Raw genomic sequence first — 13,030 nt, forward strand, 5'->3', positions numbered from 1 at the left:
TTCTTTAAATAACTATCAGTAACTTCTGCATGTAATATTGCTGTATATTGTATCACCATTTATCAACCTCTTTTGCTCTGTAGTGTAATAAAGTCAAGAGTAACTACACTCTATTTGCTATCGAAATACTTATTACATACTAGCTGAGAGCCCCGGCGTTGCCCGGGATGTTTGTGGTGTGGGGGTGGCATTTGGGTGGGGAGTGGTCCACGCGGCCCATGGCAGTGTGCGGTGGTACTGCTGCTGTGGCTGTACTGATGGTGATTGTATCGGTGTGCTGATTTGGGAGGGTTTGTTGCTGATGTGGGGGTGCGGATGTGGGTGTGCCGATGGGGAGGTGCGAAGGTGCCAATGTGTGGGTGCTGATGGTGTTGATGGGGGCTGGGAATGGTGGGGAGCCGAGAATGCCAGTGTGCTGGGGGGGGGGGGGGGGCATGGGATACCGGTGTGCTGATGTGGTGGTGCTGGGGATAGTGTATGTGTGTGTATACGTGTGTGTGTGTGTATATATACACACGTGTGTGTATACATGTGTGTAAACATGTTTGTGTGTGTGTGTGTATACATGTTTGTTTGTATACATTGTGTATGTGTACGTGTGTGTGTGTATACACGTGTGTGTGTGTGTATACACGTGTGTGTGTGTGTGTATACACGTGTGTGTGTGTATACACGTGTGTGTGTATACACGTGTGTGTGTATACGTGTGTGTGTGTATACACGTGTGTGTGTGTATACACGTGTGTGTGTGTGTACACGTGTGTGTGTATACACGTGTGTGTGTGTATACACGTGTGTGTGTGTGTATACACGTGTGTGTGTATACACGTGTGTGTGTGTATACACGTGTGTGTGTATACACGTGTGTGTGTGTATACACGTGTGTGTGTATACACGTGTGTGTGTGTGTGTGTATACACGTGTGTGTGTGTACACGTGTGTGTGTGTGTACACGTGTGTGTACACGTGTGTGTGTGTGTGTACACGTGTGTGTGTGTGTACACGTGTGTGTGTGTGTACACGTGTGTGTGTGTACACGTGTGTGTGTGTGTGTACACGTGTGTGTGTGTGTGTACACGTGTGTGTGTGTGTGTTCACGTGTGTGTGTGTGTGTGTACACGTGTGTGTGTGTGTGTACACGTGTGTGTGTGTGTGTGTACACGTGTGTGTGTGTACACGTGTGTGTGTACACGTGTGTGTGTACACGTGTGTGTGTGTGTGTACACGTGTGTGTGTGTGTACACGTGTGTGTGTGTGTACACGTGTGTGTGTGTACACGTGTGTGTGTGTGTGTGTACACGTGTGTGTGTGTGTGTGTACATGTGTGTGTGTGTGTACACGTGTGTGTGTGTGTGTGTACACGTGTGTGTGTGTGTGTGTGTACACGTGTGTGTGTGTGTGTGTGTGTGTGTGTGTACACGTGTGTGTGTGTGTACACGTGTGTGTGTGTACACGTGTGTGTGTGTACACGTGTGTGTGTACACGTGTGTGTGTGTGTGTACACGTGTGTGTGTGTACACGTGTGTGTGTGTGTGTACACGTGTGTGTCTGTGTGTGTGTGTACACATGTGTGTGTACACGTGTGTGTACACGTGTGTGTGTGTGTACACGTGTGTGTGTGTGTGTGTACACGTGTGTGTGTGTGTGTGTACACGTGTGTGTGTGTACACGTGTGTGTGTGTGTACGTGTTTGTGTGTGTGTGTGTACACGTGTGTGTGTGTGTGTGTGTGTACACGTGTGTGTGTGTGTACACGTGTGTGTGTACACGTGTGTGTGTGTACACGTGTGTGTGTACACGTGTGTGTGTGTACACGTGTGTGTGTACACGTGTGTGTGTGTGTGTACACGTGTGTGTGTGTGTGTGTACACGTGTGTGTGTGTGTACACGTGTGTGTGTGTGTACGTGTGTGTGTGTGTGTGTACACGTGTGTGTGTGTGTGTGTACACGTGTGTGTGTGTGTGTGTACACGTGTGTGTGTGTGTGTGTACACGTGTGTGTGTGTGTGTACACGTGTGTGTGTGTGTGTGTACACGTGTGTGTGTGTGTACACGTGTGTGTGTGTGTGTGTGTGTACACGTGTGTGTGTGTGTACACGTGTGTGTGTGTGTGTACACGTGTGTGTGTGTGTACATGTGTGTGTGTGTGTGTACACGTGTGTGTGTACACGTGTGTGTGTGTGTGTACACGTGTGTGTGTGTGTGTGTGTACACGTGTGTGTGTGTGTGTGTGTGTACACGTGTGTGTGTGTGTACGTGTGTGTGTGTGTGTGTGTACACGTGTGTGTGTGTGTGTACACGTGTGTGTGTGTGTGTGTGTGTGTACACGTGTGTGTGTGTGTGTGTACACGTGTGTGTGTGTACACGTGTGTGTGTGTGTGTGTGTACACGTGTGTGTGTGTGTGTGTGTACACGTGTGTGTGTGTGTGTACATGTGTGTGTGTGTGTGTACACGTGTGTGTGTACACGTGTGTGTGTACACGTGTGTGTGTGTGTACACGTGTGTGTGTGTACACGTGTGTGTGTGTGTGTACACGTGTGTGTGTGTGTGTGTACACGTGTGTGTGTACACGTGTGTGTGTGTGTGTGTACACGTGTGTGTGTGTACACGTGTGTGTGTGTGTGTACACGTGTGTGTGTACACGTGTGTGTGTGTGTGTACACGTGTGTGTGTACACGTGTGTGTGTGTTTGTGTGTACACGTGTGTGTGTGTGTGTGTGTGTGTGTGTACACGTGTGTACACGTGTGTGTGTGTGTGTACACGTGTGTGTGTGTGTACACGTGTGTGTGTGTGTACACGTGTGTGTGTGTGTGTACACGTGTGTGTGTGTGTGTGTGTGTGTACACGTGTGTGTGTGTGTACACGTGTGTGTGTGTACACGTGTGTGTGTGTGTGTACACGTGTGTGTGTGTGTGTGTACACGTGTGTGTGTGTGTGTACACGTGTGTGTGTGTGCACGTCTGTGTGTGTACACGTGTGTGTGTGTGTGTACATGTGTGTGTGTGTGTGTGTACACGTGTGTGTGTGTACACGTGTGTGTGTACACGTGTGTGTGTGTACACGTGTGTGTGTGTACACGTGTGTGTGTGTGTACACGTGTGTGTGTGTGTGTGTGTACACGTGTGTGTGTGTACACGTGTGTGTACATGTGTGTGTGTATGTGTGTACACGTGTGTGTGTGTGTACACGTGTGTGTGTACACGTGTGTGTGTGTGTGTACACGTGCGTGTGTGTCTACGTATACGTGTGTGTACGTGTCTACGTGTGCCTGCGTGTCTACGTGTGCCTGCGTGTCTACGTGTGCCTGCGTGTCTACGTGTGCCTGCGTGTCTACGTGTGCCTGCGTGTGTATGTGTACGTGTGTGTGTCTACGCGTGTGTGTCTACATGTGTGTGTATACATGTGCCTACGTGTGTGTATATACGTGTGTCTGTACGTGTGTATACGTGTGTGTACGTGTGTGTACGTGTGTAGGGCAGGGAGGGTGGGGGCGAAGGGCAGGGAGGGTGGGGGCGAAGGGCAGGGAGGGTGGGGGCGAAGGGCAGGGAGAGTGGGGGTGAAGGGCAGGGAGGGTGGGGGCGAAGGGCAGGGAGCGAAGGGCAGGGAGGGTGGGAGCGAAGGGCAGGGAGGGTGGGGGCGAAGGGCGGGAGCGAAGGGCAGGGGTGAAGGGCAGGGACGGGGGGGGGGGTGAAGGGCAGGGCCGGGGGGGGGGGCGAAGGGCAGGGCCGGGGGCGAAGGGCAGGGCCGGGGGCGAAGGGCAGGGCCGGGGGCGAAGGGCAGGGCCGGGGGGGGGGGGTGAAGGGCAGGGCATGGGGGGGGGGATGGTGAAGGGCAGGGCTGGGGGGGGGGTGAAGGGCAGGGCCGGGGGGGGTGAAGGGCAGGGCCGGGGGTTGGGGGGTGAAGGGCAGGGCCGGGGGGTGAAGGGCAGGGCAGGGGGGGGGGGTGAAGGGCAGGGACGGGGGGGGGGGGTTGAAGGGCAGGGCCGGGGGGGGGTGAAGGGCAGGGCCGGGGGGGGGGGGGTGAAGGGCAGGGCCGGGGGGGGGGGGGTGAAGGGCAGGGCCGGAGGGGGGGGGGTGAAGGGCAGGGCCGGGGGGGGGGTGAAGGGCAGGGACGGGGGGGGGGGAGTGAAGCGCCGGCCCGGGTGAAGCGCCGGGCCGGGTGAAGCGCCAGGCCGGGTGGGGTGAAGCGCCGGGTGGGGTGAAGGGCCGGGCCGGGGGTGAAAGATCTCTTCCCGTGCGGTTACTTACCTCGCACCGGGCCGCGCTCCTCCTCGGGTTCCTCGGCGGTTCCCCCCGGCGATGCGGAGCTGAGATGCTCAGGTGAGGGGGGGGTGTGGGCCGCGGCCCGTGCAGCTCCCAACAGAGACAGCTAGGCCTGAGAGCCGGAGCAGCGCGCGCGGGGATGGGGAGCTGGGGGCGCGGCCTCTAGGCCTGAAGGTGAGAGCGGCGACAGCGTGCTCTGGGGGGGGGGGAGCACCGGGGAGAGCGGGTGAGCACCGGGAGAGAGGGTGCTCTGGGGGGGGGGGGGGAGGGAGGGTGCTCTTGGGGGGGGGGAGGGGGGGAGCACCGGGGGAGCGGGTGAGCACCGGGAGAGAGGGTGCTCTGGGGGGGGGAGGGGGGGAGCACCGGGGGAGAGGGTGCTCCGGGAGAGCGGGTGATGTTAAGGTCCCGCGGAGTGGTGATAGGGGGTAGTTCCGTTGTTGCGGGCCAGTGGCCAGGAAAGGGGGGGGGGGCGGACAGAGGGTGAGGAGGGGGGTGAGGGGCTCCGGAGCAGCATCGTGCTGTGGATGTTCGGGTGAGTGGGGGGGGGGTGAGGGGCTCCGGAGCAGCATCGTGCGGTGGATGTATGGGTGAGGGGGGTGGGGTAGTTTTGGGTGTACACCGGGGATGTTCGGGTGAGGGGGGGGGGGGTGTGATGGAGCATCGTGCGTTGTATGTTCAGCAGCGTGCGTTTGCTGTTGGTGTGAGGGGGGGGGGTGATGGAGCATCGTGCGTTGTATGTTTGGGTGAGGGGGGTTGGTGATGGGCTGCAGTAGCGGGAGAGCTGTGGCGTGCGTTTGTAGTGTGCATGAGGTTGGGGGGGGTGATGGTGGAGGGGGGTGCATGAGGTTGAGGGGGGTGGTGGTGGAGGGGGTGCATGAGGTTGGGGGGGTGGTGGTGGAGGGGGGTGTTTGTAAGAGGCAGTGCGGTGAGTGTTAGGTGCTTAGAAGCATTCCCAAAGGTCACTGAGGGGTGGGACAATGTGGCAGTGGTGTTGGCCAAAGGCCAATGAGAGTCAGTGAGGGGTGGGACAGTGGGGTGAGGGGTGGGACAGTGTGGCAGTGGTGTTGGCCAAAGGCCAATGAGAGTCAGTGAGGGGTGGGACAGTGGGGTGAGGGGTGGGACAGTGTGGCAGTGGTGTTGGCCGAAGGCCAATGAGAGTCAGTGAGGGGTGGGACAGTGTGGTGAGGGGTGGGACAGTGTTGAGGTGGAGTGACAGGCCAAAGGTGCAATGCGATTGGCCCTAGGGACACAGGGCATGCAGACAAACATACAGACATTTCAGAAATATATAGTAGATATATTGAAAGAACAGTTTGCGTTGATTGACATTTTTACTTAATTTGTGCCCTTTCCAAAGCTGTGTTTTTGTTGTTTTTTTTATCTTATGTCTCATTGTGGAGATATAAGCATTTCAAATATCAAGTATCTGGGAGTTTAAAGCTACAGTTTAAAAAAAAATGTATTTATTTTTTTCCATTCAATATGTGCATCAATATCTGTGGGGAAGATCATGTGACCAGGCAGGCACTAGATACAATTGGTGCACTGCTAGAGAGAGGGCAGGGTTCAAGAGCCAGAGCCTGTCTCAGAAGAGGAAGGGGATGTGACTTTGTAAATGGTTGCTATAGAAACAAAGATGCTTGTTACCATAGAATACATAAAAATGTCTTTTAAAAAAAATGTTTTAAAAATACTACAAGTATTTTCTCATAGTATAAAACTGATTTATTTAAAAAAAAAAGGATAGTGCTTGAACTGCAGGCTTAAGATGAACCTTTCCCAATAGCCCATTGTACTCTAAAGGTTTCCATGGTAACTGCAGAAGCTAGAGAATCATTATTGTTTTAGCATGAGAAATTTTGTTTTTAAAAAGAGCAGAACATGATTAGGGGCAAGATGCTGACATTATAAGAGGTACACTCATATAGGCTTCTGTGGGGAATTGCTGCTTTCAGGATGGGTTTCAGCAACGTTGAAGTTTGCTCTGAAGTTTGAGTTGAGATATATGTATTTATTTATATCACGTTGATTTACCCCTTGTTTTTGTTTAGTTAATTATTGCAATTTAACGTCACAATGTTTCATGCTAATATCGGACGTGATTTCAATTCCTTCTGACCCCTTTCTCCCAGATAATCCAGAGGCTTACAAACAACTGGAGTATAGAATACGTCTTTTTCAATACCTTGTCTACCAACACTGGAAGGCTAACAATACATCGTTTGGCCTCAATGGTGGATTGGATTCGTATTCTATGACATACTGTAAACCCATTTCCACAATTCATATACTTACTTCCAGGAACCGTTAACGAACATGGAACGGATGCTCCAGGAGGAGCTGTAGATGGTCAAGGACTTGGAGAAGCACACGTTATAGATGACGCCAGTGTAGATAGTAAAGAGACTCATCAGCAGGATCAGGTAACGCCCACCAAAGAACATGACCAATATCTGTGGGGAGGCGATAAAGACACAATAACTCATGGAACCCCGGTTAAAAAAACAAGGAGTGGATGTTTCTTGAATGGAATTACTGAGCAGATGAGACAGAGTCACAGAGGACAACCTTTTGCTGTCAGCCATTTAGACCTAATTAATGTCACTAAAGTATTTAACTGCTGCTCAGTGCACCCATGGAACAGCTATTCTGGGGCCAGAATATACAAACATGACCAAAGATCCCTCTTGGATAATTTGATTAATTATTTCTAAACAAAGTAATTCTTAGAAGAATAGATTTAGGTATTAATGTGCCATGTCCTGGATATATATATTTAGAGATATGGATATTTTTAAGTCTTTACCTTCCAATGATACCAAATAAATTACTTGAATGAACCCCCACCCCCCACTATGGGAGCAAAGCATCATGTTGCTGCTTTTCATTTTTGTAGCAGTTAGTAGTGAATTATCTGTTAAGTAATGACTTCGGATGAGTGTATATAATGGTCTAGAACTACCTTTTAAATGGACTTGTACGAATACAAAAAGCAATAGGATGTTTTTGTTGACCCATCTGGTGCAATTTGTCTTACAGAATACAACTACTTTATGGCTTTGTGACTTCTGTACATTTTTTCAAGGAGTCAGAAGAATATTTGCGAAATGAACCTCGGCACACCTGCACATCTCACTATGGTGTCTTTTAAAGCCTTGGCAATGCGTTCTTACCTCGCCTCCTTTCTTAGACAGTCGCTTCTCATTCCAAATCATCCACAAGGCGAATCCCAACATGAGGGTACCGTGACCGCAGTCCCCACACATCACCGCAAAGAGGAAGGGGAAGGTGATGATGGTGTAGGGAGCTGTAAGGAGAAGGCAGGGGAAGGGAAAGTGGATAACGTAAAATGAGATGGTGACTAAAGACAGCAAAGTAAAGCGGGATATTCATATATCATGCTCTATTGGTGCAAAGTCCCAAAACGAACATTTAATGCATTATTTATTTATAAAATGTTTTACCAGGAAGTGATACATTGAGAGTTACCGCTCGTTTTCAAGTATGTCCTGGGCATAGAGTTATGATGACAGAAACATGGTTACAAATACATAGTTACATTAAGTGAGCAGGGTTATACATTATATACAAGACATTCCATGCACAGTAAGAGATAATACAGTATATGTTATACAGTAGGCGTATGTAACAGTTACAGACCAGATTAAAATGTGAGACAGCTTTAATTTTGAAAGCATTTAGACTGGTGGCGAATGTGCATGTTGGAATCTACCTGATAGGTAGAAATGAAACCAGTTTAAAGCATGCTTCCCTATTTCAGAGCTCTGGAGTTTCTTTCACAAGATAACATGATCAACAGTATCAAAAGCCTTTGCAAAATCTATGTGTAGTCCCGGTCCCCTTGGGCTTGCCGAGACCCCCCTCCTGCCCTCAGCACGATCGTGGGTGCCGCCGGAGCCAGCGACGGACCCGCCGGCTGTTTCCAAAGGTGGGGGCCGAAGCAGGGAGCGCTACGACGCCAGGGAGTCTCTGCGGCGTACCTGGCTAGTGGTTGCGCGTGCATGCTCAGTGGTCGCGCATGCGCAGAAGAAGCTCGGGAGTTGCGGCGGCCATCACAGAATCGCGCATGTGCAGTGGGATCGCGCACGCGGCCCCAATGGTATAGAGGCCTCCACGGGACTACAAGTCCCATGAGGCTTAGGGACAACCACACCAGGTGCTCCAGAACAGCCAATAGGGCTCAAGGATTCTTGGCAGCTGCATTTAGATAAATTTCGCGGGATTGCAGTGTGAAAGTTGGAGCAGGGAGCTGGTGAGTGAGGGTGCAGGGGAGCAGTAGTCCCTTGCACTAGGTCAGTTAACCCCCAGAGGCCCCAGATAACGGTTACCCTTGCCCCACCCAGTTTGTCGGTTGCTTCAGGAACAGGCCTTAGAGAAGGAGATCTACCCCTTTAGCTATTTGGTTAAGTAAAGATACACTCTGTGGTGCGCAGCCTGATTCCTGGGTCTGGGCTCAGACCCCTCTATATATAAAGACTATCTTCCCAGAGACTCATATATATATAGACTATCTTCACGGAGGCCCCGCTAAGCAGTGACTGCGGCCTGCCGGCTGCAGACGGATCCACTCAAGGTACAGACGGTATGGTGCATGGTGATATTATCCACGCCGGAATTCACCCCACGCATAGGAGGACATCACGTCGGATGAGGCGGATCCAATCCAGGTATACTGCGGCACCCGTTGGCTGGAGCCCCGGGCAGGTACCTATAGTAGTGCACTAAACATTTCAAGGGATAGCGCTATCTCCAACACATTGGGTGGGTTTGGACATAAGGGACATCAGGGAATTGGTGCCCAGCACCCAGGTACTTTGGAGGAGGAAATACCTAAGTTGATGTGCGCACCAAGTGGAGTGCTATGTGTATGGTTATATGCAGTGGTCGACAAATCACCAAAAAATCTACTCGCCCAACAAAAAAATCTACTCGCCACCTAGTACCAAACGTGTGATGCCTGGGCCAATAGGAGCTCGCCACGATGTTAAATCCACTCGCCCGGGGCGTGCAAATGTATAGGTTTGTCGAACACTGGTTATATGCGTTAGGCTGTGTGGTACAGGGTACCGAGGTTATTATTAGTAGTTATAGTAAAACGGTTGCTAACATATATTGTGTGTGTGTCTTACTATTACTGTGTTCCTGTAAGAGGACAATCCCACTCAGGTGGGAACCCTTACAGGTGGAGGCGCTGTGTTCGAATCATCAGGTAACCCCAGGCTCCCAGTGGCGCAGGTTCAGGCCTTCTGTGAGCCTATCAGGTAACGCACCACACCCGGTAACACAAGTGTATTATTATATATGGTCCCCATCTGCGATAAGGGGAGGCAAAAGGTGTTACATTTGGAGGCACTGCTGAGATCTCAGACCTGGGGTGCCCTATCCTATTTTTCATCTAAATTGTCCAATTTAATTTTCCACTATGTGGGTGCCCTCAAGGCAGGAGGTCCACGCATGGGCCACAAAGATTAGCCCGACCCCCAACCACCTGGTCGTTATGGGCGGAGTTCCTGCACACGTATACGCGTTAGACATCCAGGAGCATGTTCGCAAACTCCCTGGACTGCCGCAAGCATGGGTCATAGGACGAAGGTATGATTCCCTCCGTCAATGGAGTGCCATGATAATAAAGGTAGGCAATGCCATAAGCGAGGAAGATGGTCCCCAATTCCTAACTCTGCACGAGGGTCCGATCAATGGGTGCCTAATTATCTATCCTGACCAAGCAGTTTCTTTGGCTCCCGCATCCGGGGAGGCTAATAATGAGTCCCACCTAAAATGGCATCTTCCACCAAGTTAGGAAAGCACAGGGACAAGAAAGGTCAGAACCGACCCACCCAAAGTCATGACCTGCATGGCGCAGACTGAAGAAATTCCTTCTTCGTCCGAGGGCTCCACTCCGCCAAGCAGTGGAGAAGCCGTAACCACGGACGCCTATATTCGGGTGGGATAGGCTGCGCTTATACGCATCCTCGTGGAAGGCATTTACGCAACTGCGTTGTTGGACACTGGATCTCAGGTGACCATTGTGTATCGCTCGTTCTATGATCAACATCTGAGTAACCTGACATTGCAAACTGCGGACACGATGAAACTCTGGGGACTTAGTGCCTCATGCACTAAACGCCGAAAAGGCTTTTATCGCCATTTTCTCGCCAAAAATGCCTTCCCGATTCAGTAAGTGCCGATAAGTGGCCAAAATCGGCAATTTTTGTTCCTGATAAAAGCTTATTGGCAGCTGGGTGCCGATAAGCCACTTATCGGCACTTTTTGAACTCGGCTGAATTCAGGTAATCCCGATCAGCTTTTCGCTGCTGTTGGCACTCCCGAATTGAGATTTTTTCACCAATCCGTCCCGCCAACTAAAGTTGCGGGTTGGTGGGGGAGAAGCATCGGCAAGGTCGACACTTAGAAAAAATCAGGCCTTTTTCCTGTCTGTGATTGATGCCGGGGTCTCCGGAGCTGATACCCACACCAGAGCCCCCCGGCATGCATCCGAGGCAGGAAAAATGCATTTAAAGGCCTCTTCATTACCTTAGCGGCTAACCGCTAAGGCAATGAAGGGATTAACCCGCCGTGCCAGGTTTATTGTGGGTAGCGGGTGTGGGTGAAGGGGGTATTTGGACCTTGTTGCTTGTTTAGGGCTTGCGGGGGGGTTGCGGGTGCACTTAACCCCTTCACGACCGTAGCGGTTAATACCACTATGGTCATGAAGGGGTTAAGCCCTCCCGCTACCCACCCGCAAGCTCTAAACAAACCACCGTTGGTTCCAAATACCCCTTCACCCACCCCCGCTACCCACAATAAAAAGAAAACACACACAACAGCCCCACTGTAAATAAATAAATAAATATAAATATAAATATATATATATACAGTGTTCGACAAACCTATACATTTGCTCGCCCCGGGCGAGTGGATTTAACCCCCGGGCGAGTAAATATTGGCCCAAGCAGCACACGTTTGGTACTAGGTGGCGAGTAGATTTTTTTGTGTGGCGAGTAGATTTTATGGTGATTTGTCAACCACTGTATATATATATATAGCAACTGTAAATATTACTGTATGTTCATTTGCATGTCTTAGACAGGTCTGCAACCCTGTCTTTCCCCATTATCGCCCAGCATACAGCGCTTCCACTGCAGCAAGGGATTCTGGGAAATGACATGCAAATGAGCACTCAGTGCCACCTTTTGTCGCAAGCTCGTATTTATATATATGTAGCCAGGTCTCCCTGGAGTGTCAGCACCACCCTCACCTCTCTGCCGATCGCGGGTGCCGCCGAGTCCAATGGCGGCCCCGTCGGGTGATACGGGAGGTGAGGGCGGTCAGGTCCCGGCTCGGGGATTGCCTTGGCAACCGGCCGCACGCGCATCACGGGGATCCCGGCGCTCTCGGAGCTGGGTGGAGAGGGCGCCGCCATTGCCCAGTGACTCGCGCATGCGCAGTGATCGCGCATGCGCAGGGAAGCCCCTAGAGCAAGGGAGAAGTCGCGTGAGGGCAAGGCTAGGCAGGGAAACAGTGAGGCAGCCCCATATAGCTCGCGCATGCGCAGGAGAGAGCCAGAAAAGCCCGCGAAGCCCTAGCCTGTTAGGGAAGGCCCTAGGCAGGGACTACAGATCCCAGGAGCCTCTGCGCGCCCCACGTGATGCCAGGGAGCCAATAGGGCTTAGGAAGTCTCAGAAGGCAGATAGATACAATTTGCGCGCTGAGCCCACGCTAGGCAGTCCAGACCAGGAGCAGCTAGGGGAAGGAGGTAGGGTGCATGAGTCAGTGACTCCCTGCACTAGGCCAGCAGCCCCCAAGGCCCGAGATAGCCCTGAGTCCCCCAGTAGAGTGAGTGTTGCCAGGGACAGCCCTCAGGTTAGGGACCCTGTCACTTACCTTAGTTGGAACTGGGGAACAGAAGGGAAGATAGGGACAAGCGAGCTGAGTGTTAATTCGCAGTGCGTTGCTGCAGGCGCTGATAGGTGTCAGTTAAGTGAGTTGGAGCCAGGGAGCTGTGAGGGAAGGAAGGGTGCGGGGAGCGAGTGCAGCTCCTGCACCCAGATAGGTACCCACATCCCAGGTAGGCCCCAACTCCCCACTAGGTAGTGGGTAAGTGCTGAGGGAGGCCCAAGATAGGGACGCTGCCCTTAGTGCGTGAGTGTGCTGTCTTGTCAGGGTCACGGCTGGCAGTGCTGTGAGGCCTGACAAGATGGCATAGTGTTAGCGTGCAGCAAGTTGCTGTACGCAATCTGTAGGTTGCAGCGCGTAGTTGCCCCATTAGTTAGTTGTTAGGGAGAGTCAGGATTGGGAAGAGTAAGGGGAGCGGCGTGGGCTATTAACCCCTTAGGTCCCAGAGAGGTTCTCACTCCCCAGTTTGTGGTGCTACAGGGACAGGCCCTAGGTTAGGGTTCTTGTCACGGTAGCGCCAGTGTTAGATAGGGACTCAGCGGACGCTGCGGTTCCAGTGAAGAGGTTCGGATCCAAGTTGGGGTCCTCAGAGACTGTTTCCAGGTTGGGATCGCCCCTGGCGGTCCTCGTGCAAGGAGTCCGGTTGGGGTCAGCCAGAGTCATCACACGACTGATCCTTTGCGAAGGGTTGCTGATCCGAGCACGGGAGTGCTCGGCAGGTACTATACAGTCATAAGTGCACCAACGGGCCCTTAGTTTAATTGTGACTGCACAGTCACCCATTGCCTCTCTCTGCAAGAGTGCGGGACATTGGGTGGGATACTTGGACACTGGGTGGGATCACCTGGTGT

At 52.1% G+C, this 13,030-nt stretch overlaps 1 protein-coding gene across 2 annotated transcripts in view; it reads right to left on the minus strand.

Annotated features, from left to right (window-relative positions):
* LOC142496103 (V-type proton ATPase 116 kDa subunit a 4-like) overlaps positions 1–13,030 on the minus strand; it is an 84,497-nt gene that overhangs the window by 35,883 nt on the left and 35,584 nt on the right. For both annotated transcript variants that reach the window (XM_075602503.1, XM_075602502.1), the window contains exons 12-13: positions 7,436–7,569; positions 6,558–6,715 (exon numbers count right to left, since the gene is read on the minus strand). In XM_075602503.1, the coding sequence (XP_075458618.1) occupies positions 6,558–6,715; positions 7,436–7,569 (292 nt within the window). The remainder of the gene's footprint in view (positions 1–6,557; positions 6,716–7,435; positions 7,570–13,030) is intronic.

This window comes from Ascaphus truei, chromosome 5 (genome assembly GCF_040206685.1).
Source record: "Ascaphus truei isolate aAscTru1 chromosome 5, aAscTru1.hap1, whole genome shotgun sequence".
NCBI classification, from domain to species: Eukaryota; Metazoa; Chordata; class Amphibia; order Anura; family Ascaphidae; genus Ascaphus; species Ascaphus truei.